General features: G+C 42.4%; 1 protein-coding gene across 1 annotated transcript in view; it reads right to left on the reverse strand.

Annotated features, from left to right (window-relative positions):
- Positions 1–334: 334 nt before the first annotated feature.
- The window catches only part of CROT (carnitine O-octanoyltransferase), a 103,481-nt gene continuing 77,209 nt past the window's right edge, over positions 335–26,606 (reverse strand). Inside the window, exons 16-17 of the mRNA XM_073629685.1 lie at positions 16,782–16,901; positions 335–7,698 (exon numbers count right to left, since the gene is read on the reverse strand). Of these exons, the coding sequence (XP_073485786.1) occupies positions 7,578–7,698; positions 16,782–16,901 (241 nt within the window). The 3' untranslated portion in view covers positions 335–7,577. The remainder of the gene's footprint in view (positions 7,699–16,781; positions 16,902–26,606) is intronic.

Here is a 26,606-nt window from a genome sequence, read left to right on the forward strand (position 1 = left end):
CCATGCTTTAGGGCTTATGCACACAGATGCATTTGTATGTACAGTGTAGAAACAGGGTGTCACAGCCTGCTGCCAGGCTGGAATATACAGCAGCTGTCTGCACATCTGAGCAGCACTTGCTTATGTATGTTTGCACCGAATGCACATGCAAATACTGCTCGGATGTGTGTAGAGTGATTGCATATTTCAGCCTTTAATTGATTTTGATAGGCTGCTATGTTTCCTGGGTGCCAAAGTACGTCCATTGTTTACACTGTATGGGATATAAAAATAATACTTATATAACTAATTCTGTGCAATATACTGAAACAGACAGAATGACAACTACATTGGGTTCTGTTTAAAATGCTTTATTGTTTTAATAACAGTAAAATCAGATCAGCTACATAGCCCTCTTCTGAAAAAGCAGCATTGAGTTGGTTCTATAATGAATAAAATACATTCAGCTGGAAAGTGTGAAGCAAAGTCACCATTGGCTAATCTGAGGTCATGGAGAAATGAAGCAATGACATGATATAATATGATGATGTCATCACAGTGACATCTAGTGGCTGAATTGCATTACACCAAGACACAGTGTTGCTGATATTTTATAGGACAGAATTCAGTAACCTTTTTAACATGAAATCCCTGTAATAGATCCCTAATAATGTAAAACAATGGGTCTATGTGGCCCAATGCATACAAGGTAAAAGATCTAATTTTACTACCTGCTGAGAAAATGGTTTTAGGTGTGCCGTTATGTGAACATGGCCTGCATTTACATCTACGGAAGTCCAAGAGCAGTGCAAACAAAGGTAGGGAGGTGTAAAGGGCAGTAAAGCCATAGAAATCAGATAACTTTTGTAATACCCACCTAAGAAATCATATCCCTTCTACTGCTCTGGTAAAATACTGGGAGAACTACCCAATCTGCAGAAACCAGTCCCGACTCCCTCTGTTAGTGGGTCATGTGATTAAAGCCTAGGCATTAGTCATGTGGTCTCATCCAAAAGGTCTTTGAGCCCAATGCTCAGGCAGAGTTAGCCAATCCACAGCTCCGCCTAAACAGTCCTTCCCCCGTCCGGCAGAGGCCATATGAATAGTACAGACAAGTATTTCTCTATTTCTTAATTAACGGAAATCTAAACACCTGAAATCTCATTGATCTCGGTCACTGCTCTTTACCAACATCAGGGTTCTTTGTAGTTTATTATGCAAAAGACCTGTTCAAAAAAATCTATCATAAGAGAAGAATGGCAGCTGCCAGTGCTGATCTCTCCTGAAAATGTCACTTGTCTGGCTGACCCTTATCCTTAAAATAAAAAAAATAAAAAAAAATGGAACCACTGATTCAAAACTACTATATAAATAGTAAGTTCTTACTTAACTCTTTTAATTAGCATGCTTGTTATGGGGTCATTCGCTAAGAAAGTACTGAAGCCTGGGGCCAGGATAACAGCCAGGATATTACAATTTCAGGAGTCAATCATTAGTTGCTATTTGCCTAATGATTTCTTCAGTTTAGGAAAATTGGTTAAAGGCATTCTGTGAAAAAACAGCCTGTGTAGTTTAGTAACGGGCACAGTTCAGCACCTCGGGGGCGTGCCTCATTCCTCAGCTACTGCCCTCCTGCCATTACCCTCTGACATTATACTGCCATCTGCTGGCTCAGTGAAGCAGCTCATCTAACACAAGCTGGTCAACCTCAATTACAGCAAGACAGTGGACTTCACCGATAGGGGATCAGTCAATCACAGAGCTCAGTCTGCATTCAGCACAGTTCCATTGCACTCAGGACTCTAGAGGAACAAGGACTTCATCTGGACTGTATATAGAAAACCATGCAATACTTTAAAAGGATTATGATTACAAAACAAGCCCAGTAGGGGGAATATAACCTTTTTCTTTTTTCGTGAGTGTGTTACCTTTTTGTGATGTAATCTATATTATTAGATGCATTTCAAACTGAAATAATTATATTTTAACACATTGAAGATTTAGTCATTAAACACTTTAAAATACTCTAAAAGATGGAATGTTTACTAACAATGATAAGCAGTAAGAGTTGATGTAACTTTGACATAATTAACATCCCCTTTTCTTCTGTGCATTGTGCTGATTGCCATTTTGATCACACATCATATTAACAGTGGTAGTCGTGATGAATGGATACAAATACTAGACTGAAGATCCTTACATATGTTACAATCTGATTGTACAATCTACATCTACCAATTATGTAGTGTAAGGGCCTGTCTGATTGGATACAGATTGATTGGGTTAGTTGAGGTATATCCTCATATTACATAGCTTTGGTAAATCTAACGTTGATGGTACAGTCAGATTGTGACATGTATGATGACCTTCACACAGACTGGGACAATTAGTATTCAAGTATTCAAATGCAAGTTAACAACATACCATTGAATAATTAAAGCCCACCTCCAGGCAAAATCTTTTTTTTCCCCATGTTGTGGGGCTGTGCCTGCATTACATGGGTCAACTACTAATTTTTTTTCTAGGGGTGAGCACAAAGCTTATACTCACCTGAGCTGCCGATCCTCTGGAAAACCACGCTCCCCCGCCATCCAGTGGTGCACTGTTCCTGTCTATGGAGCGTGCTGATGTCAGGAACAGTCCATTTTCAAGACCGCTGGAGCACGGGGGTGCTGGACCGGTCTCATTCGGGGAGGACCAGTGCATTAGGTAAGTAGATCTGCGCTGTCACCCACCATAGAATAAAACAAGCTGTTAACCAATGCAGTGTGGACACAGCCCCACTGCACTGGAAAAAAAAAAAATTGGCCAGGAGTTCAGCTTTAACAGAGCGGGACACATAACACTTCAGTGGCTGCGTTTGACCTGCTTTGCGTTGCGTTCTTTGGGCGAAGCATGTCCTACTGAGGTGCATTTGAATTGCAGGGAAAGCAGGTTAAGCGCTGTCTTCTTTTGTCAAGTGGTGAGTTTCCCATTTGAAAGAAGCTGCATGTCTTCCAGTGGAAAACAAGAATGCCTGTCAATGTGATCTCTAAAAATCCTGTTTCACCTGAATACCCTGAGGCACTCTGAGACTAGTGGAAAATTAAGCGATTCCTCAAGAAGGAATTAAATACCATTTGCAAAAAAAAAAAAAAAATATATATAATATATATATATATAGTTATATATATAGTTATATATATATAGTTTGTTCTGACTTATTTCAGCACAGCGAGTTGCAATGCAGTACACCACATTGCAACCTGCCGCAGTTAATAAAAGATAAGTGAAATGTCGTTTTGTGAAATTACAATAAAGTAGGGAAAAAAAAGAACAAAAAGAACAGTGTATCCTTTCACAGTACACACCAGCAACCCCGTGCAACGTGACCACTGGTGTGAATGAGACCTTAATCTTCTGTTGCATCTTAGGAAGCTTGATCATGAGTTTCCACAGGGATATAAAAACTGCATTTCATAGGGTGCAATCCAGAACTGTCACATTCAGAATGACCTAAAAAGTAGAGCTGGGCGATTTTCTCCAAAAAAAAAAAATCTGTGATTTTTTAAACAAAAAACTCGATTCACGATTCGAATCGAGTTTTTTTTTATGGACACCACTCCAGTCCTGAGGAGCTGCGTGCAGGAGTTTTTAGGCGAGGCCGCGGCTTCGGCCTAGTCCGCAGCGTCCGGCCTCGCGGACTAGGCCGAAGCCGCGGCCTCACCTAAAAATGCCCACAGCTCATCAGGACCGGCGCGGTGTCAGCGCCGGTCCTGGTGAAAAAAAAATAAATCTAAAAAAAATCGGATTTGCTGAAAATTTGAATCGATTTGACCTCTCAACTCGATTCAAAATTCAAATCGTTTTTTTTCCCAGCCCTACTAAAAAGCACCCCCCAAAAAATTGTATTTTCTGATATGACCTCTATTTGTACCAAAGATCACATGTCTAACATTTACATTCATTTCATATCTGCTATTCAAGCTTTCATTATAAGGTAATAATTAAAAACAAAGACGTTGATTTACTAAAACTAGAGAGAGTGCAAAATCTGGTGCAGCTCTGCATAGAAACCAATCCGCTTCCAGGTTTTATTGTCAAAGCTTAACTGAACAAGCTGAAGTTAGAAGCTGATTGGCTACCATGCAGAGCTGCACCGGATTTTTGCACTCTCCAGTTTTAGTAAAACAACCCTAAAGGCTACTCTAAAACGGCTGACACTGGTTTACGTGAAGACAAATGGCTGAAGTTGATATATATGATTTTCCTGATAAATTGCATTGATTCGGCATTGTTTCATACAAAGATGATTGCATTTGGTTTGCATTGTGCTTCCAGTTACAGACAGAGCCGATGCATTGTAGGATGCAGAGGTGTGTTTAGCAGCGCAAAGCACCTATGTACAGGCATATACTCACATTAAAGGCTATGCTAAGCCCAAACTGATATCTCAGGAGGACAATGGGGGGTTGAATCACACAATGGCTTCTTATAAATTTAAGAGATCATTGACATTAGCATTGCCCTTTGAAGAGTGATCCACAACTTTATCTCTTAGGACAGGTGCACACTACACACAGAGAAAAACATAACTTTTTTGTCTCTGAATTGTGATCACAGCTGGGGGACAGTGCCTTGCGTGTTTACAACGCAAGGCACTGTCCCGTTGCCCCCCCCCTCCTTTTTTTTTTTTACTAAACTTTAATAGAATGTCACAAAGTGACATTCCATTCATTTTTATGCATGGCAGGTGCACTTTAAAGTTCCGGTTGGGAAAAGCACACCCAGCGCAACACACAATGATCCTCTCCTACATCCTGCCTTAGGAGCTGCAGTTATTTGATCACATTATATACATTAAATATGGGCCGGTGAAATTTTCTTGGAAGCCTGGCAGGTGGTCTGGTCTCAGGCAGCCAAGAGTTCCCTCTGTACTCTTTACAAAGAAAATTAGTATAAAATACTCTACTTTTGGTACTTGACACCAGATGTACGCCGCGCTATTTATCCCGCCAGCACTGATCGATGCTGGCAGTGCCGTCGTGATCAAAGCACACTTTATTATATTTACTGGAGCTGTCCGGCAATCACGTCGTTTTGGAACCCAGTACAAAGCCTGTTTAAGGGGTTGTAAACCCTTGTGTTTTTTCACCTTAATGCATGCTATGCATTAAAGTGAAAAAACTTCTGGCAGTCACCGCCCCCCAGCCACCCCGTTTTACTTACCTGAGCCCCGTATTTCTCTCGGCGGAGATGCGCTGTCCCTTTCTGCATGCGGTCCTGGCTCTTGATTGGATAGATTGATAGCAGAGCAGCCATTGGCTCTCGCTGCTGTCAATCAAATCCAACGATGCGGGCGCCGGGGCCGAGTCCAAATTTATTCTTTGTGACGGAGGTATAAACATTGCCGTCACACCTTTAAGCCGTTAGGCTAAAATGGTGCAGCACTGAGCCATTCCTTGAAATTTAATTGCTAGCGCACCGCTAATTTGGTGTTGAGATTACCCGTTTTACATTGTCTATATAAGTGGACTTTGTTAATACACATTTCCTATTGTTTATGTTATTTTCCTCTATTTTGCTAATGTCTACTGTGTTACTTTTCATGGTGCTATGATTTTAAAATGTTTACTTTGTGCATATATATATTTTTTACCTTTATAAAAAATTTTAATATTAAAAAAAAAAAAAAGTGGGCCTGTCTAGTATCACATCCATCAAATGCATCCAAACCAGAACAGAAAAATAAATATGCCAACTTTAAAAGTACCATTACAGACACCAATTTTGTGTTAATATCAAAACATATTTATTCGTCTACGTTGGATTCACACACTGTTAGTCATTTTAACAATAAATATAACCTGCTTTGGCTATATACAAGAACATTATTCTACTTTGTATTCTGTGAAGGTATTGTATAAATGTAGTACTTTGGAATGTGCATTGTTTATTGCACTGTTAAAAGTTGATGAAACGTTATTCTGATTTAAAAAACAATAAATGTATGGATTTTAATGCAAAATTGGTGTCTCTTATAGTACCTTTAACCACCTCAATATCGGGCACTTTCACCCCCTTCCTGCCCAGGCCAATTTTCAGCGCTGTCACACATTAAATGACAAGTACTCTTTTAAGCAACACTGTACCCAAATGACATTTTGATCATTTTTATAGACAGAGCGAGCTTTCTGGTATTTGTAATGACCACTGTGTTTTTCTTTAGGCCTACAAACTATGGCATATACTGTATTTTTGAAAATTGATCAGTCATGTGCTGACAGCCTATCTCAATTCTTGAGGCCCAAAAATGTCAAGACGGTACAATTACCCTTTTTTTTTTGGAAAGTAGAGACAGTCCAAGGTATTAAATAAGAGTCATGGTGAGTTTGGTAAGTTTTCATTTTTTTTGTCGCAAATTTTGGGAAAATAGAGAAATTAAATAAATTGTGGGTTTTCTTCACAATTTTTTTTTTTTTTTACATACTGTCACCAAAGCAGTACAGCATCATATGCCTAGTGTGATGGTGATCAGGGACACTGACCAGTGACAGTGTGGGGAAAAAAAAAATCTATTTTTTTTTCCTACATACTGTGAAACTCATTCATAAAAAAGAAAAAAAAAACATTATTACAGATAAAAACATAAGCTCCCATGTCCTGTGCAATTGGCCTATTACTAAGCCACCATCATGTTAGAAGTGCACCAAAGAGGTCCTACTAATCAGACCATTAAACTTTGCAGATTTATTGTCTTTTTTAATATATTTTGTAAAAAAAATATTTTTTTTTTTATAAATTCTATGTGGTCGTTCCTCGCTGGTACTAATAAAGTCCAAATTCTTTCAGGTTATTTATAGTATATTGTCTTAATGGATGTGGTACCACGACAAACAGCCATATAATCTTTCTGGTTGATAATGTGACACTGTACTACTTTGGGGAGGCGATCACGATTTATTTTTTTTACACTATGATTGCGTACTACAGTGATGATCTGATCCAATGTTATAAGCAATAATTCTTATGAACGGCATCCATTTATGTGCCATTGTGTATTATGGGCACCCACTCGGGCACACAAAGCACACGAATGGGAGGACCTCATATGACACCCTCCCGCTCCCAGAGTAACCGTGTCCTGCTTGGCAGTTTTTTTTTTTTTGTTACAATAGGCTGGGCGAGAATTGGTGTCTGCATATTTTTTTTTTGTTCCTGTTCTGGTTTGGATTTTATTACAGAAAGGCAGCTTCTAATGTAAATCCGGACCACTGCTGCAGAAAACTAAAAGAATAGAGTTTAATCATTCTATTCTCCCAGTTACAGGCTGACAGACATTGGTTTTAACATGGTGTTTACACAACAATCCCATGTCAGGTGATCACTATCAAAAGACAATGATCCTAATGATCCACAGCCTATGCTGCATTACAAACCTCTGCATGATATTTGTAAGCCACTATAATAGGAACAATAAACCAGACTCTGCCTGTAAGCTTGCAGCACCTAGATATACAAGTATTGCTCGCTACGGAAGTGTAAACCTTGTGCCAGTAATGTGCATTGTTAGTGAATAACTGAAGACAACAGTGCGTTCTCGACCACCTCCTCCCAGACTACAACTGGGCATTGACCATCAGCTGGATCATTTCCTGAAAGTTCTGGAACACCATCCGCAGTAGCTTTTCAGCGTCTGTCTCCGGGCTGGACTTCCAGGCAGTGCAAGCGGCTACAAACCTAAAAGCGACACAGACACACCTTAAAATACTGGACTTTATGCCTCAAGGTCCCCAAAAATTCAACAGGTCCAGTATTTCCAACAATCAATACAATTGTCCCTTTTTTTTTTTTTAAAGATATTTTTATTGATTTTTTGTTTCAATACAAACCAGTTGTACAAAAAAAAAAAAAAAAAACCGCAACAACAACTTATCACTAAATAAATCACAGTTAAACATTGGTATACCTTGTCAAGTATATTGTCTACATATGTGGGGGGGGGGGGGGAAGGACCAAACAGCTGCCTGGTGGTAATTCGGTCTGAGATTGATTACACAGTTTATATATAACTAGGTGTTAACAAATATGAGTTATAGTAGTTCACATATATACGGTGTTCATTCCGGCACGGCATGAGAATGGCATAGATCAAGCACACACTATATAGAGAGGGTCATGGGGCTAGCCAGCCACCTGTCCCATATTTTGTGGAACATTTTTTTTCGTTTCCTAAGTTCAAAGGTAAGTTTATATAACGGTATGACATCGTTAATTAATTTTAGCCATAGGGATTTCAAAGGTGTTGGTATACCTTTCCAGGATAGTAGTATAGACTTTCTAACATAGAAATAAAGGATACGTAATAGTCTCCTGGCCTGTTTGGGTATCTGTAGATCACCAAAGACCCCCAGTAAGCCATTCTTCGGGTGAATAATATTGGGGAGTCCTAGGGCCAAGGAAATGAAAGAACCCACCTCTTTCCAAAAGTCCTGAACCACCGGACAGGTCCAGAAGCAATGTAGGAAATCAGCATTTCCCCCACAGCCTCTAAAACATTCAGCATTGGGTTTCAACCCCATCTTACATAGCCTAGCCGGAGTAAGATGAGATTGGTGAAAAATCTTAATCTGTATGACCCTGTCTTTAGATGAGATAACAGTGTTTTTGTATGTGTCACTAAATTCAGTCCAGTCTTCCTCCGTAAGTGAAATGTCCATGTCTGCCCATTTATTTTGCGCTTTGCTGAATCTGGGGTTAAAATCTGTCATTAGGGCTGCATAGTAAGCAGAGACAAGTTTATTAGGATCAGGTTGTCTTAGCAGTTTCTCCAATGGGGGCAAGTCTATGGGGTCGTTTAGGGAGCCAAACTGAGCACGGATAGCATGTCTAAGCTGGTAATAGTGGAATAGGTAGGAGTTTGGTAAATTAAAATCAAGTCTCAGCTGTTGAAAAGTTTTAAATCCCTGGTCGTTGTATAGATGGCATAAATACTTCACCCCCTTGGAGTACCAATGTTTAGCGTCAGGTAAGGAGTTAAGTTCCTGCAAAGTGGGGTTAAACCACAGAGGGTTGTTCGGGGATGCCGACCAAGCATGTCGAGAAATTTTTTTAACTATGTGTTGGAAGATTGAAAGTGTAGTTGCCAGCATGGAGGTACCTGGTCTATTTGGGACTTTACCTCTATAAATGATATTATGAAGAGTTTCCATGGAAGTCGCGATGGCACCTTCAGTAGTGGTACATGCATTTGCCAGAGCTGGATGTAACCAGTCATGTATATGCACCAGTTGAGACGCTAAGTAATAAAGAAAGAAATTTGGAAATGCCAAGCCGGCCATGCAAGACGGCAGTCTTAGTGTCTCAAGTGCCACTCTGGGGGATCCCCCCTCCACAGGAACGTCACACATATTGTGTCAATACGTTTAAAAATAGATTTAGGGATTACACATGGGGAATTAGCCATAACATATAGCAATTTTGGGAGATACACCATTTTGAGGAGGTTTGCTCTTCCCATAAGGTCAAGGGGCAGATCCCTCCATTGTTTAGTTTGCTCCTGTAAGCGATTCAATATGGGATCTAAATTATTAGTGATATATGTGGATAGGGGCGATTGTACTAGGACCCCAAGGTATCGAAAGGAGGACACCACCTGTAATCTAGAATCCAGATGAATCTGCTGTATCCAATGGGAAAAGACTTGATTTGTCCCAATTCACCCGGAAACCAGAGAAATCTCAGAATATGTTAATTTCAGCCAGCAGAGACTGGAGTGACCCGCCAGTATCCGCTAGGTATACCAATGTGTCGTCTGCATAGAGCGAAATTCGTTCTTCTATAGTGGCAATAGGAAGTCCCTTAATAGATGAAGATGAGCGAATACGTGCCGCTAAGGGCTCCATGGCTAGGGCGAATAGGAGTGGGGACAGCGGGCACCCTTGTCTTGTACCTCTCGTAACAGGAAATGTCTCTGTAACCGAGGAGTTAACTCGAACCTTGGCCTGGGGGGAGGTATAAAGGAGTCTTATCCATGCCACTACACGCGGGCCAAAACCATACAACCGCAACACCCGAAAAAGATACGGCCACTCCACACTATCAAATGCTTTGCAAGTATCCAGAGATACTATGGCCCGCGTTGGGGGGCAATCATGTGGATATTGCAGATTGTGAAATAATCTACGAATATTCATTCTAGTGGATCTTCCTGGTATAAAGCCCCCCCTGGTCACTGTTAACCAGAGTGGTGACCACATTATTTAAACGATTTGCAAGCACTTTAGCCAGTATCTTAACGTCCACATTGATAAGGGATATTGGTCGATACGATTCACATTTAAGTGGATCCTTCCTAGGTTTTAGGAGAAGTATGATCAAGGCCTCACGCATAGTGGGGGGCAGAATCCTAGCATCTAAAGCTTTGTTATAAGTACGCAATAAACGTGGGCATAGTAATTCTCTAAACTGTTTATACCATTCAGTGGGGTAACCATCTAACCCGGGAGTTTTATGGGCTGGCATTTGTGAGATGGCTGCAGCAATCTCGTCCACCGATATGGGCGCCTCCAACTCATCCCTCCTCTCAGAAGACAAGGAGGGGAGGGATATGTCAGCGAGGTATGCACCCGGCTGGGTTTCAGAGTATTCAGCCCTAGATGTATAAAGGTCTTTGTAAAAGTTAAGAAAAGCCTCCACAATATCTCCAGGAATATCACTAATTTGGCCCTGTACGGTCTGAATACGTGGAATGGATACCGGAGGTTGGTCTGGTCGTGTGAGAAATGCCAGGAGACGCCCAGCTTTGTTGCCATGTTCAAATGCTTTCTGAGTAATATGTAATAATCTTTTTTGTGTAAGATCTAGTAAGCGAATCTCGTATTCTCTACGCCTCTGTAACCATACCTTTCTCTTATCAGGGGACGGGTCAGTGGCATAGCTAGACTCCGCCTGCACCATAGCGGTCTCCAGCTCTGCAGTAAGCTGTTGGTTGTTTTTCCTCAAAACCCCGGTGATGGACATAAAGGTACCCCTCAGTGTGGCCTTAAAGGCTTCCCATTCTGTAGAAGGGTCTGCCATTCCCACATTGTCTCTCCAGTATTCCACAATACCCTTCCTACAGGTCACTTGCACCATCTCATCCTCCAGCCAATAAGAATTTAGTCTCCAAATGGTCTGACCTGAGCCTGGAAGGATGTCCAGGCACACAGAGAGAGGAGCGTGATCTGAAACCCCTCTGGGCAAATATGTAACCGCAGAGACAAGGGGGAGAGTTTCTGTAGGTGTAAAGGCCATATCGATCCTAGACATGGTGTGAAAAGAGTCTGAATGGCATGAAAATTGTTTATCGTCAGGGTGTTTCCATCGCCAAAGTTCTGTAAGATCATGGACCTGTACCCAGTCTAGAAGGGAAGGAAAGGATCTACCTCCACCTCCCAAATGGTCCATGGCTGGATCTAGTACTGCATTAAAATCTCCTATGTAGAGTAAAGGTCCTGGGGGTCTATTTAGCAAATAGAGTGACAGTTTGGATAACATTTCCACCGAGAATGGGGGAGGAATGTAAACGTTTACCAGAGTGAGTGTCACAGTATAAATTTGTAAGGAGAGTATAACAAATCTCCCATTTGGGTCTGTCTTAATTTGTATGATTTCAGCTGGAAGGGATTTGGCTAGTAGAATAGAAACCCCCCTAGAGTAATTTGTATGGGTGGCATGGTAACATTGAGCCAGCCATGGACGCCTGAGGGCCCTCACCCTATCATCAGTCAGGTGAGTCTCCTGGAGACAAATTATATGGGGACTGTGTTTTTTAAGGACTGAAAAGACCAGAGACCTTTTTTGAGGTGCATTCATGCCTCTAGTGTTCCATGATACTATTTTAGTGACCTGGGCATTTAAAGCAGATTCTATACCATAATCACATAGATATGTAAATACTTTCATCCACAATACCTCACATGCCGTGCCAGTCCACCCCCACTCAATCACATCTATATTGCATTGTAAATAACTTTTGCAGAAATATACTCTATTAATCAGTAAAGTAGAGAATACCACTAAGCTACTCTGAGCAGCGATTAAAAAAGAAAAAAACATTTTTGAAAAAAAGAATAAACAGAGAAAGAAAAAAAAAGGAAAAAAAATGAACCCAAACAGAACATTTCCTGAAAACCCGTGCCCCCCACCCCGCTTGGCCGTCCCCAACTTAGCGAGCCTTGGATCCCTGAACCTGGTGAAATCCCTCCTACCCTTTAAGCTAAAAAAAGGGAACATGCTCGAGGGATGAACTATTCCGTGGCCACGCCACTGACTGGTGAGGGGGGTACTGTGGAGACCGGTGTGGCTCCCAACCGAAAAGAAAAAAAAAAAAAAAGGGAATTGTGTGTGTCCCGGTTCAGGATGTTCATCTCTGTAGAAAAAAAAAAACCGTAGGCCATTCAAGGGAAAAATAAAAAATCATATGTAGGGAGAAAAATCAAAAGTTATCTTGGGACTTATAGTGCAAGTATTAAAGGCAGACAATCATCCCATATGTGTTAGGCACGTTGTAGATAAGGGATCATGGTGCTGCTACAGGACGGAAAGCATCAGGGAGTCAATGGACTTGCTGTCTGTTATTTCTTCTTCTGTCAGCGGGTCCGTAGCGATCGTTCAGCCAGGTCATGGCCTCTTTAGGACTGGTGTAGAATTGGGCTTTACCATCATGGATAATACGGAGCTTGGCAGGAAAAAGCATGGCGTATTTCAGACCTTCTTCACGTAGCCGATTCTTCACTGCTGAGAAGGAGATGCGCTGGCGTTGAATTTCAGCCGAAAAGTCGGGATAAATTGAAATATTATTGCCGTTGTATTTAAGCGGACCCTTTTCTCTTGCAATGCGCAGGATAGCCACCTTGTCTTGGAAGTTGAGAATGCGTGCTATTAGGGAACGTGGAGGTGCCCCTTCCGGGGGAGGACTTGGAGGGGTACGGTGTGCTCTTTCAATCACATAGGAGAACGAGGGTGCATCAGTGCCAAAAATGTCCCTTAACCATGAGTAAAGGAATTTTTCAGGGTGTGTGCCCTCTGCATGCTCAGGGAATCCTACAAAGGGAAGGTTGTTTTGTCTGGAACGATTTTCCAAATCATCAACTTTAGCGCGGAGGGCCGCCATTTCCCCAGTATGATCGCGCACTTTAACAGAAAGGGGATGTACATTATCTTCTATAGAACTAATGCGTTCCTCCATGTCCCCAGCCCTGTCACGAAGGTTTTGGACATCTTGTTTCAGGAGAGAAAAGTCCATCCTTATAGAGGCTATCTGGGACGTAAGTGAGGCCTTGCAATCCTGTATTGCTGGCATAATGGAGGTTAAGGTTGGTTCAGCAGAGGGAGAAGCTTCCTCTGGGTCATTATCAGCAAAATGTTGGGAGTCCTGTGTTGAGTAGGGGTTAGGGAGTTGCTGGGGGTCTATTTGTGACTGAAAGATAGCTGGAGTAGAAGCACTCACCCCACTGGCAGAGCTCCGGTCAGCAGGAGGATAAGTCTGCAGCGTGTCTGACTGAGGAGTCTGTGTCCCGGTGCCATCTTGCCTCCGAAAGCCTGCCAGCCGGTCCGACGTAGATGTGGCCCAAGCCGGACCGTATTTCACCATATTTGCCAGCCTGTCGGGTGCCCACAGCTGTGGGGAGCAATTAGAGACCTTCGGTGAAAGGATAGGACACAGGATGCCTGTAGGATGGCGGTTAGAAGCCGGAGCGGTGTGTCTATGCGTCCGCTCGCTCCACCATCAAGCCACGCCCCCCACAATTGTCCCTTTTTAGTTTTTCATAGTGCACTATAAAGATGAAAGAAGACCCCTGTATACAGGGACTACTGCTATTTTGCATATATAAAAATCATGAAAGTCACAACTTGGCTGATGGGTATAAGTAAAAAATGAATTAACCTAAATGAAAGACGTTCGCACGTCAGTAAAAAAAAAAAAGAAACTGAGTAACTAAATTAGTCATTGACTGCATTTAAAATGTTTCCTTATTCTGTGCTGTGGTTTCAAATTGTAATTTCACTTTTGTTAAGAAGAAAAAGAACAAAAACAAACAAACAAAAAAATCTTCCCTCGGTGATCGATGTACTATCTATGTTGAGATTTTAAACTTTGTTGCAGATTCTTACTTTTTTCTGCTCTGAAGAAATTACCGTTTTACTTTGTCCTTTTCAGACCAATTCTGAACAGGAGACTAGTTCATTATTAACACCTGGTGCACTCTCGATGTTCTAATGCAGGGGTAGGCAACCTTTTGATCACAGTGTGCCGAAAAATGTTTTCAAAGCAATTGAACGTGCTGATTTTATAACAAAAAAAAATGTAAACTTCACCCTCTCAATCATGAAAAGGATTTTTTATAAAGTAAATGCTGTAAACTACTTAGTAATTAAATTAACAGAGAAATTAACATCCTGCACTCTCACGCCTCAGATCAGCCCCAATTCATGCACCTTCACACCTCAGATCACTGTCCTCCTGTAAATCTGTAACCCCCTGCCCCACCACTGTAACCCCCTGCTCTTTTGTCCCACCACTGTACCTTCCTGCACATCTGCTCCACCGCCTTATCCCCATGCTCTTCTGTCTCACCGCTGAACCATCTTCTCATCTGTCCTAACACTGAACTTATCTGCTCATCTGTCCTACCACTATACCTTCTGCACATCTGTCCCACCACTGTACCCCCTGCTCATGTGTCTACCGATGTACCTCCTTTGTCCTCTGCACATCTGCCCCAACTCTGTACCCCCCGCCCCACTGCTGTAACCCTCCTTCATCTGTCCCACTATTGTACCTCCTTTCTCCTCTGCCCCAACACTGACCCCCCCCTGCTCATCTGCCCCATCACTGTACCCTCCTGCTTTTCTGTCCCACCGCTGAACTTGTTCTCATCCCTTCCACCACTGTACCTCCTGCACATCTGCCCCACCACTGTACCCCCTTGCTCTTCTGCCCCACCACTGTACCCCCTTGCTCTTCTGCCCCACCACTGTACCCCCTTGCTCTTCTGTCCCACCACTGTAGCGCCCCTGCTCATCTGCCCCATCGATGTATCTCCTTTTCTCATTTGCCCCAACACTGTACTTCCCCGCGCATCTGTTCCACTGCCGTATACCCATGCTCTTGTGTCTCACTACTGAATCACCTTCACATCTGTCCCAACACTGAACTCATCTGCCCCACCACTGTACTTCCTGCACATCTGGCTCACCTCTGTACCCCCCCTTCTCTCCTGCCCCACCACTGTAACCCCCTGCTCATCTGTCCCACCAATACACCTCCATCACATCTGCCACACTGCTCTACCCCCCTGCTTCTCTGTCCCACCACTGAACCCCCTTCTCATCTGGCCCAACACTGTACCCCCTGCTCTTCTATCCCAATGCTTAACCCCCTTCTCATCTCTTACACCACTCTACCCCAATGCACATCTGCCCCACCGCTGTACCATCCTGCTCTTCTGTCCCACCCCTGAACCCCTCCTCCTCATTTTCCCCACCGCTGTACCCTCTTTCTCATCTGTGATATGCAGAGTGGTAAAAGGAAGCAGAGATGAGACACATCTACCTGTCCTGGCACACTCATCCTGCTGATCCACCACAGGAAGGATTGGGACCACTGTATTTGGCTGACCTGGTGGTCACATGATCAGAAGCTGGTTCTGTCAGTTACCAATGTCTTTTCAGGACCAAGAGCCGTTTTCAGCAGCTCAGACTTTGTGCTGGGAGCCCACAGGGAGCACATAAACTTTGCCCACCCAGCAACGCATATGTACGGGGTGTAGCCATTAAAGTGGTATTAAAGTGTTAGTTTAAAAAAAATAAAAATAAATAAACATGTTATACTTACCTGCTCTGTGAAATGGTTTTGCACAGAGCGCCCCAACCCCTCCTCTTCTCTGGTTCTCACGCCAGTGCTCCTGGCCCCTCCTTCCTGCCGGGTTCCCCTACAGCAATCAGCTTGCTCTGGGGGCACCCAAGTAAGCAGGAGTGCGAGTCCCTGGAGAGGCAAGGCTCTCGTGGACATCACTGGATCAAGAGGGGGCTCAGGTAAGTATTGGGGGGGCTGTTGCACAAAGAAAGTTTTTTTATCTTCATGCATAGAATGCATGATGGTAAAAAACCTTGTGCCTTTACAACTGTCAGTCCCCACTCTGTGCTCAGCCCCTCCAGCAGTCACTGAAGTGCCGGACTGTGGAGAGGGTGGGAGTGGCTTGATCAGGCATGTGGGTGGATTCTGACATTATTGCTGTGATACTTCCAGAGCCTGGACCATCTCTGTGACGTCAGTTGACAGAGGACTTTAGCCCGCTGTCGACTGAATCTGAGTCACAGGAGTGCAGAACAAAATGCACTCCTGTAAACCAATAGGGGAAGTGGGCAAAAAGAGCTTTGAACATACTTCTCCTTTAAATTACAACATAGGTTAAGTAGCAATTGCATAAATTATACTATATTTTTATTTGCTATGTTTTTTTCCCCACAAAAGTGGCGTTATCCATTAACCATGCTAAATTTACCAAAACAGCAGAGCTGCTAAATATCAGCCAAATTGGGTCAATTAGATGTAATTTGAAGATAATTAGACAATATCCAATATGACTGAAGATGTCTATTTATGTGACACTTGCATGCTGTTTAAAAGCCAATCAGATTTCACTAGAGTTAGATCAGTGAAAAATACATTCTGATTGGCTGGTATGGTTAACTGCATGTTGGACATTGCTCTAAGCCTTATAAATAAGGTTCAACAATGGAGGAGTAATGTATGTCAAGGCCAAATGTAAACCTACCTGTCATCCCGGATTCTATAGAAAAAGCCGTATCCATCATGAATCATGGGGACTACACCTCCATGGACATTGGTGTAGCCCACAAGGCTGGTGGAAAGGACAAAATTCCCACCTCCACCACTGCAAGAGAAAAAAAAGATGATGTGGTGGATGACGAAACAATGACATACAAGTATCAAAGAATGAGAGATAAAAAAACTTCAGTATCACTAACAAACTAACAGTATATGTTCAGTATCCCTCCCTCAGCGCACACAGAGAAAATATTGATAAAACAATAGTCAGCAGCTGCTATACTAAAACGAGATGCATCAAATATATGTCAAAGAAAAATTTCTAAAACATTAGCAGCGCTAGTGCAAAAATAGCAAATATTTTAAAATATCAATGAAATTGCTTAATGCCGTGTACACACGGTCGGACTTTTCGACCGGACTGGTCCGACAGACTTTCCCGCGGACTTTTGACGGACTTCCGACGGACTTTTTAACGAATAGACTTGCCTACACACGATCACATCAAAGTCCGACGGATTCGTACGTGATGACGTACACCGGACTAAAATAAGGAAGTTGATAGCCAGTAGCCAATAGCTGCCCTAGCGTTGTTTTTTGTCCATCGGACTAGCACACAGACAAGCGGATTTCTGGATCCGGCGGAGATACGATGTAAAGATTTGAAGCATGTTCCAGATCTAAAGTCCGTCAGATTTGCAACTGGAAAAGTCCGCTGAAGGTCCGGTGAAGCCCACACACGATCGGATTGTCCGCCGGATTTGGTCAGTTGGACAAGTCCGGCCGAAAAGTCCAACTGTGTGTACGCTGCATAAGAGTCCCCTTAAACAAAGTATCAAATGGTGATCCACTCAGTGAAAGTCCATTAAGAAAAGGCAGGTGAGTATAAACTAGACGATCATGGAAGAAAATATTAACAGCGATCCCAAGTCTCCATCACCACACCACTTGTGCCACAGCCCTGTAGGTAATCCACTTACCAAACCCTGTTGATTAACACGCTTATCAATCAAAGGGATAATCGCTGTTCACTGGACACTTTTCATCTGTATTTTGCTCATTGCAAGCAATAGATAAAAAAATTCCACATAGCGTAATCCAGTACAACAATTATTTATTCATTTAAAATTATCTCACAAAAAAACACTCACAATGTTTGCATAATATAAGGGCATGTAACATCAATACTACAGACGAGGATAAGCCGACTCTGTAGATAGCTGCGTAGCAACGCCCTGACGCGTTTCTGTCATCACTTTCGTGAGAGGGCGTAGCTACGCAGCGCAGCTCTGAACTATAAATACACTCTGTCAGAGGGTCACTCCTACGTGTGCTGCAGACTAATTGACAACACACTTCACCTGTCAATCTTATTCTGCATTAGACTTGTGTTATTATGTTATATCATATTATGTTATTGTAAGACCTGCAGATAAGGGTGGAGGTGTGGTGATCTTAGTTCCTATTATCACTCTCAACTGATGGATATGTTATCCGATAAAAGCACTTATTTGCAATTAACCAAAGATCCCACTAATGACTATCGGAAAGACCTGATAAATTTGGTGGAATATGGATATAATGCGAGAATATTGAATAAAAAAAGAAAAAAAGTATTTGGTTCCAAGCTTTAGTCGTGTACCAACTTTGTACACATTACCTAAGGTTCATAAAGATCCTTACAACCCACCGGCCAGACCGATAGTGAATAGTATTAATTCGGTATTGGCCCGAGTGAGCCAGTATCTGGACACTTTTTTACAAGAGCATATTTGAAGGATACAAGACAATTCCTACAGCCCCTGAAAGGTCTGAACATCCCAGATGCCAAAGATGTGTTTTTAGTTACGGCCGATGTAGCATCATTATACACGGTGATAAATCACGATGATGCCTTATTAGCCTTGAATTGAGCTTTAAGTAAGAGAGACGATCTACCATTTGCACAAAAGAAGTTTTTAGGGATCGCTTTGGACTATTGCTTAAGCCATAACTATTTCTGGTATGCTGGTAAATATTATACGCAGATTAAAGGTGTAGCAATGGGCGCCAAGTTTGCACCATCGCTAGCTAACCTATTTATGAGTGTCTGGGAAGACAAATCTATATACAGACAACAGAAGAAAGAGTTACTTTTTTATAAAGATTTATTGATGATCTGTTCTTTATATGGGTGGGTGCGGAATCTTCTTTAGAATCTTTTATTATTGATCTTAATAATAATACAAACAGTATTAAACTGGAATGCAAATGGAGTTGTGAATCAAACTATCTGGATGTCACGGTGATGTTAAATAACCAACAGGTGACTGCAAAATGTTTTTTCAAACCTAGCGATCGCAATAGTTATTTATCAATACATAGTGGGCACCATCCCACATGGCTTAAAAATATCCTTAAGGGGCAGTTTACAAGAGTACGGCGGAACTGCACACAAGATGACTGTAATGACTATTTGGATCAGGGGCAAATTCTAAAAAAAACGCTTTGTAGAGAAAGGGTATAGAGCGATATGTTTTGGATAAAACGATAGACGAAATACACAATATACCTCAAGATAATTGTCTGATCGATAGGCCAAAACAAACCAATACCAAACACGAATGGGGTTTTATCAGTGGGTTCCATGCCCAGTATAGAGAAGTGGAAACAATTTTCAAAAAATACTGGCCATTATTGACCACCGCTAAAATTTTAACCAAAGTAATTCTGGAAGATCCCATTTTTATTTACAGAAAGGGACAATCATTTGGTGATAAGATTGTGAAAAAAATCTTGGATCCCCCGACCAAGCCATCTACGTGTTGGGATAACCCGGGTTTCTTTGCATGCAGTAGGTGTATATTGTGCAGACAAGTCCATACCAGACTGAGAGGCGTAACGGAATTTCAATCTACAGCTAATTCAAAAGTGTTCAAAATTAAGGATTTTATTTCATGCATGACCACACATGTGGTATATAAACTTCAATGTCCGTGCAATCTGATGTATATTGGACGCACAAAACGAACTTTAGGTAAACGGGTGTCTGAACTCATCAACAACATCAAAATAGGGTATAAGGACCACAGTGTCTCAATGCATTTTAAGATCAAACACAAAGGGGTGTAGAGAAATTGCACCCAGATTGGCGGGGTTGTAATAAAGTCAGAGAATTGTCCAAATGTGAGACGAAATGGATATATTTAACTGACACACTAAGTCCGAGGGGTATGAATGTGGAGTTAGATCTAAATTGTTTTATTAGAGATTTTTAATAGAGTTTTCAATTTTAGTATCAATTTTAATATATCTTAGTATATAAAATGATACTATTGTAATGCCTGACTATTATTAGAGTGTTTTTAGATTTTAATTAATTATATGTTTGGATGTTTTTATCAGTTGCATGACCGATTGATATCAGGTAGCGACTGTATCTTCTTATAAAGTCGCACGATAATTATCATAAACACTATACATTGAAGGTTAAGCCATATATGTGATTTATTTTATCACCGTTGGAATACATTTTTGATTGTTAGGTCAAACCCTTACGATAATATTTTAAAAGTTATTTGACAGATAAAAGATGGAGATAGTATTATTACCTTTACTACAACTAATGTTGTGCTCATTAGGTGATGTAAAGGTAGATTTATCCTGATACCACTATGCAGACATCCTGAGTTTGTTGACTATAGTGTTTTTATAGTATAGGCACCATTCACTGAGCAATCTAGATTGAGCGATCATAATCTAGTTGCAGAGCATTTGAGATGACTTGATTTGCTCATGTAATATGTTGATATACTCCCGATGTTATAAACAAAAATAAGTTTAAGTGGTGTATAGCAAAAAAAGTTTATTTTATTTTGTATTTGTAATGTTATTATGCAAGAGAGTATATACAATTGCTAAGTCTAATGCAGATTAAGATTGACAGGTGAAGTGCGTTGTCAATTAGTCTGCAGCACACGTAGGAGTGACCCTCTGACAGAGTGTGTATTTATAGTTCAGAGCTGCGCTGCATAGCTACTCCCTCTGACGAAAGTGATGACAGAAATGCGTCAGAGTGTTGCTATGGAGCTATCTACAGAGTCGGCTCATCCTCATCTGTCCTTCCCGGGAACACCGCGGGAGCGGTGAGAGGTTAGAGGGGAACGCACGACTGACATAGTATTGATGTTACATGCCCTTATATTATGCAAACATTGTAAGTGTTTTTTTGTGAGATAATTTTAAATGAATAAATAATTGTTGTACTGGATCACGCTATGTGGAATTTTTTGTTATCTAATTGCTTGCAATGAGCAAAATACAGAAGAAAAGTGTCCAGTGAACAGCGATTATCCCTTTGATTGATAAGCGTGTTAATCAGCAGGGTCTGGTCAGTGGATTACCTACAGGTCTGTGGCACAAGTGGTGTGGTGATGGAGACTTGGGATCGCTGTTAATATTTTCTTCACCTGCCTTTTCTTAATGGACTTTCACTTAGTGGATCACCATTTGATACTTTAAGTGGATTCTTAAGCAATTTAATTGATATTTTTAAATATTTGCTATTTTTGCACTAGCGCTGCTAATGTTTTAGAAATTTTTCTTTGTTTGACATATATTTGATGCAATGACATACAAGTACAGACAGAATCTATCATTTATGCTTCCTCTGTTGCCATTAAGGACTCTATCCTCTCTTGCTCTTTGCCCTCAGAAGTGCCTGCACACTATATGGCAAGTTTTATGGACATCTGGCCACCACACCTACCTATATGGTCAAAAGTATGTGGACACCCCTCCAAATGAGTTCAGGTATTTCGAGTGAAGAATATTGTACTGCAGCATACAGAGACATTTTAGACAACTGCACCCTTCCAACCTTGCGGTAGGAAATGTATTCGTAACTTTAGATGTGAAAGTCATATCCTCCACAAAGTCCAGCTCCGATCTGCCCTAGGGCCCCACAGCTACGCTCCAATACTGGGCTTCCACTTGACTTCCACAGTCCACACCCTACTGTTTTCATTGGCTGGGGAGAAGCTGTGAGCCTTTTCCTGAATGGAGAGGAGCTCAGAGTGAGAACAGCCCAGGATGGGGAAGGGTCTGTGCTGTGTGCTGGCAACATGGAATGGTAACCAAGCTCAGCGAGTTAAGAGAAGAGTGCCGTCCTGTAGCCATGATGGGACGGATGTTATTGGTGAGGTATGACACCGCTCAGTGTCTCCTAGTCACCAGCTGGGATTTTTTGTACCCCCACCCGGAGATGTCTGCTTACACCACTTCCATGACAACTGGGGAAAAGAGACACACCTCTGGGAAGTGACCTTCCCCCAACACCTGCCAACACTGACAAAGAAACCTGCAGAAATTGCTAAAACAAATCCCTCAACACCTCCTAAGGGGCCACAGATTTTGTGCCACATGGCTTTGCCCCCCCACCCCGATCTAAGTTGTGCCCCCCTTTCCCACTTAAAAGTGTCTAATTTTTTACTCCTACTGACACCAACACATTTTCTACTCCCACTGGCCACAGTCCGGCCCCCCTAAAGTCTGAAGGACAGTAAACTGGCCCTTTGTTTAGAAAGTTTGGAGACCCCTGCTCTATACCCATCAATTTTGCACTTAAGGCTCTCCAGCATCATCTAAGCCAGTACAGTGGTCATACAAAAGTATTAACAGTAAATTTTATTACTTTCAGTAGAAATTTTTTTGATTGCACTTATTACCTGCACAGATAGGGAGCCTCAATGGGAGTGAAATTTTCACCCTCACTCATCAACCTTTATATTGGTTTATGGGAAGGGTGCTGCATCTTTGCAGGTAATAATCCATTTTCAGGTTTCACATTATGGTATAGTTGCTTCATAGATGACCTTCTTATGATCGGGAGCAGACCAGAGGAAGATCTGAAGTATTTCATGATATAGATTAATGATAATAACCTAAGTCTCGCCTTTACTTTCAATTGGAATAATACTACTACTAATTTTTTGGATCTTACTTTATCTGGTGATATTAATTCTGGGACTAGTGCTCAATTAAGTATTCTGATCTCACATTGTCAGAAACCTGCTGGCAACTTTGGGAGTCACCAGTTGCCTTCCAGGCTGTGCTGGGACAAGGAGGTGGGCAGGAGGGGCAGCTGCCCCTGGGTGCAGTGGTAGGGAATGCATACTCTAGATCAGGGGTTTCCAAACTTTCTAAACAAAAGGCTAATTTACTGTCCTTCAGACTTTAAGGGGGCCAGACTGGTAGGCATCGTGCCCCATTGTTGGTGTCACTGGTAGGCATCGTGCCCCATTGTTGGTGTCATTGATTGGAATTGTGCCCCACTGTTGGAGTCATTGGTAGGAATTGTGCCCCATTGTTGGTGTCATTGGTAAGAATTGTGCCCCATTTTTGGTGTCATTGGTGGGAGTTGTGTCCCATTGTTGGTGTCATTGGTAGGAATTGTTCCCCATCGTTGGTGTCATTGGGAGGAATTGTGCCCTTCATTGGTGTCAGTGATAAAAATAGTGCCCCAGGGGCTGGATAAAAGCAAGCAAAGGGCTGCTTCTGGTCCATGGGCCGCAGTTTGGAAACCACTGCTCTAGATCAGTGGCTGGCAACCAACAGGCCATAGCTTCATGCCTGTTCTGACAGCTACTGCTGTCACGCTGTACTCCAACATATCCACCCTCTCCATCTACCCACAGTTGACACAAAAAACACACTATGCATGCTTAACTACCTTCTAGCTGCTGGATCGCAAGTGATTGGCCACAAATGTGCAGTGCACACTCCATACCAACCACGGGCAGTCAAAGGGGGCAGAGAATGAGTGCGGGGCAGTACACCCATTCTACACCATGCATAAGCAGTGGTGGAAGGATATGTAGTTCTGCATCCTTGCCCTGGGTGCTGGACAAACTTGGGTGCAAGTACTGCTTCCAGGCCACACTATTACAGCCTTTCCTACAGGGGAGTTTGTTTGCCTCCAGAAGCTAGTGGAATTACCGCCTGCCTAAAAGCTGAAGGGAAAGATGGGCTCTGCCAAAGTCCAGAGAAGACATAATTCAATCTAATGGTAGTTCCAATAAAAATAAACAGCTAAATACATGTTTGTTACAACCTATTCAAAAGAGTATAGTGAAATATTTGGTATCATCAAGAAAAATCTCGCTATACTATAGGCAGACCCACAAATAGATTAATTACCTAACAAGGATGTTGATTTTTGAGTCCTAAATCACCCATATTTATTTGGAAATCTATGTAAAAGCGGAACGTGTTTGTCAACTTAAGGCTCCAACAGTTGTGGTTTGTCTACCTATAGGTATTGTAAGTGCCACAGGAAAACTAAGGGGTTTATTTATGTATTTCAAGAAATGGGTTTATTAACCACTTCAATACCAGGCACTTAGACACCTTCCCGCCCAGACCAATTTTCAGCTTTCAGCGCTGTCGCAATTTGAATGACAATTGCGCGGTCATACTACACTGTACCCAAACAAATTTTTTATCATTTTGTTCCCACAAATAGAGCTTTCTTTTGGTGGTATTTGATCACCTCTGCGGTTTTTATTTTTTGCGCAACAAATAAAAAAAGACCGAAAATTTTGAAAAAAAACAAGTTTTTCTTTGTTTCTATTAAAATTTTTTTGTAAATAAGTACGTTTTCTTCTTCAATGACGGGCACTGATATGGCTGCACTGACGGGCACTGACTGGCACTGATACGGCGGCACTGATGGGCACCGATGAGGTGGCACCAATGAAGTGGCACTGATGAGGTGGCACTGACGGGCACTGATGATGGGCACTGATAGGCGGCACTGATGGGCACTGATAGGCGGCACTGATGGGCACTGATAGGTGGCACTGGTAAGCGGCACTGATGGGCACTCATAGGTGGCACAGATGGGCACTTATAGGCGGCACTGATGGGCACTCATAGGTGGCATTGATGGGCACTCATAGGTGGCATTGATGGTTACTTATGGGTGGCACTGATAGTTGGCACAGATGGGCATGGATGGGCACTGATAGATGGGCACTGATGGGCACTGACAGGTGGCATGAATGGACACTGATGGGTGGCACTGACGGCACTGGTTGTTTGCAGTGATGCCCCTAAGGGTGGCATTGTTGGGCATCACTGCAACATAATGGTGCCAATCAGTGCCCATTTGTGGGCACTGATTGGCACTGACTGGGCACACTGGGCACATGTGGATGGCCATGGGGTACATACCTGGCCATCCACATGCTGCCCCTTCCCTGGTGGTCCTAGTGGCGATCCCTGGTGGTCCAGTGTGGTGATCTGAGGGGGGGCTGCGCTGATAAACAATCAGCACAGACCCCCCCTGCCAGGAGAGCCGCCGATCGGCTCTCCTCTAATCGCGTCTGTCAGACGCGAGTGAGGAAGAGCCGATCAACGGCTCTTCCTATTGGCAGCGTGATCAGCCGTGATTGGACACGGCTGATCACGTGGTAAAGAGCCTCCGCCGGAGGCTTTTTACCAAGATCAGTGTAGCGGTGTGTCAGACTGACACACCGCTCCACCGATCGCCGCGATGCGCGCCCCCGGGGGCGCGCTGCGGCATGTTATCCTGCTGGACGTCATATGACGTCCAGTCAGGATAACACAACCACTTCCCGGACGTCAATCCGCTATAGGGCGGGCGGGAAGTGGTTAATCAATTAATTGTGATCTATGTGAATTTTTTGCTCACAATGCAATGTATAATATGCGGGATGTACTATGCAACATTTCACTAGGATAGGCAAGCACTACTGTGGAAGTCAAAGTACATCCATGGTATTAATTCCTTATATTTATTTTTACACTTTCTCTTTAAAATTTTTTTTGATCATTTTTATTCCTATTACAAGGAATGTAAAAATCCCTTGTAATAGGAATAAGTCATGACAGGTCTGCTTTATGGAGAGATGTGGGGTCTATAAGACCCCCACATCTCTCCTCTAGGCTGGAAAGACCGAAATAAAGTAAACGATCTTGGCCTTTCCAGCTGAGTCCCTGGCAATGTTTACTTCTGTTGAGCAGACGTGATGTCATAACGTCGCGCCCGGGCCTCCAAGGTCATAGAGATGACTGGGGACCATCTGGTCACCGGAAATCTCTATGCTCAACTTCCGGCCCTGGCAGATTCCTTCTCAACGGAGGATGGACGGTGGGGGTTCAAACGCCCCCTCCCACTGCCTGTAAGAACGATCAAGCGGCTGAACTGCCGCTATGATTGTTCTTATGGTGCAGGGAATCTGAAAAAGCTGATATCTGAATGATACCTGCAGCTGCAGGTATCATTCAGATATCCCCACTCAAAGTTCCATTACGTGATATGACGTCCTTGGGCATGAAGTGGTTAATTAATTAAATCAGAATTAAAATTTAAAAAATATTACCTTAATTTTATTTACATGTAATTAGTATCCTTCTTTGTGGGAAGAATAAAATTCTGTCAATTTGTACTGGTGCTTTGGCTTTTAAATTGATTATATGTTTTTTTATTATCGATTAGTGTTTTTTGTATGAATAATCAAGATTGCTCCTATGTACTATAGGTGGGGTACAGTATATTTTATACTGTATGGCTCAGTACATTGGTTCACACACAGTCACACACAGTTTGTCAGGTTGCAAAAAGACACAAGTCCACCAAGACTAGAACCAGGTTATGTGGGCTTTTCATGCTCACATTTATTGCTTGTTGACTGTAACATTCCAATTGCTAGCTCTGTCTATTAGACTGAATAATAATTAAAAAAACCCTCCATAAAAGAAAAACAAACAGTGAACGTAAAAAAATGCTTGAATTAAACAAAGAAAAAAT

This window comes from Aquarana catesbeiana, linkage group LG05 (genome assembly GCF_042186555.1).
Source record: "Aquarana catesbeiana isolate 2022-GZ linkage group LG05, ASM4218655v1, whole genome shotgun sequence".
In the NCBI taxonomy this organism is placed as follows: domain Eukaryota; kingdom Metazoa; phylum Chordata; class Amphibia; order Anura; family Ranidae; genus Aquarana; species Aquarana catesbeiana.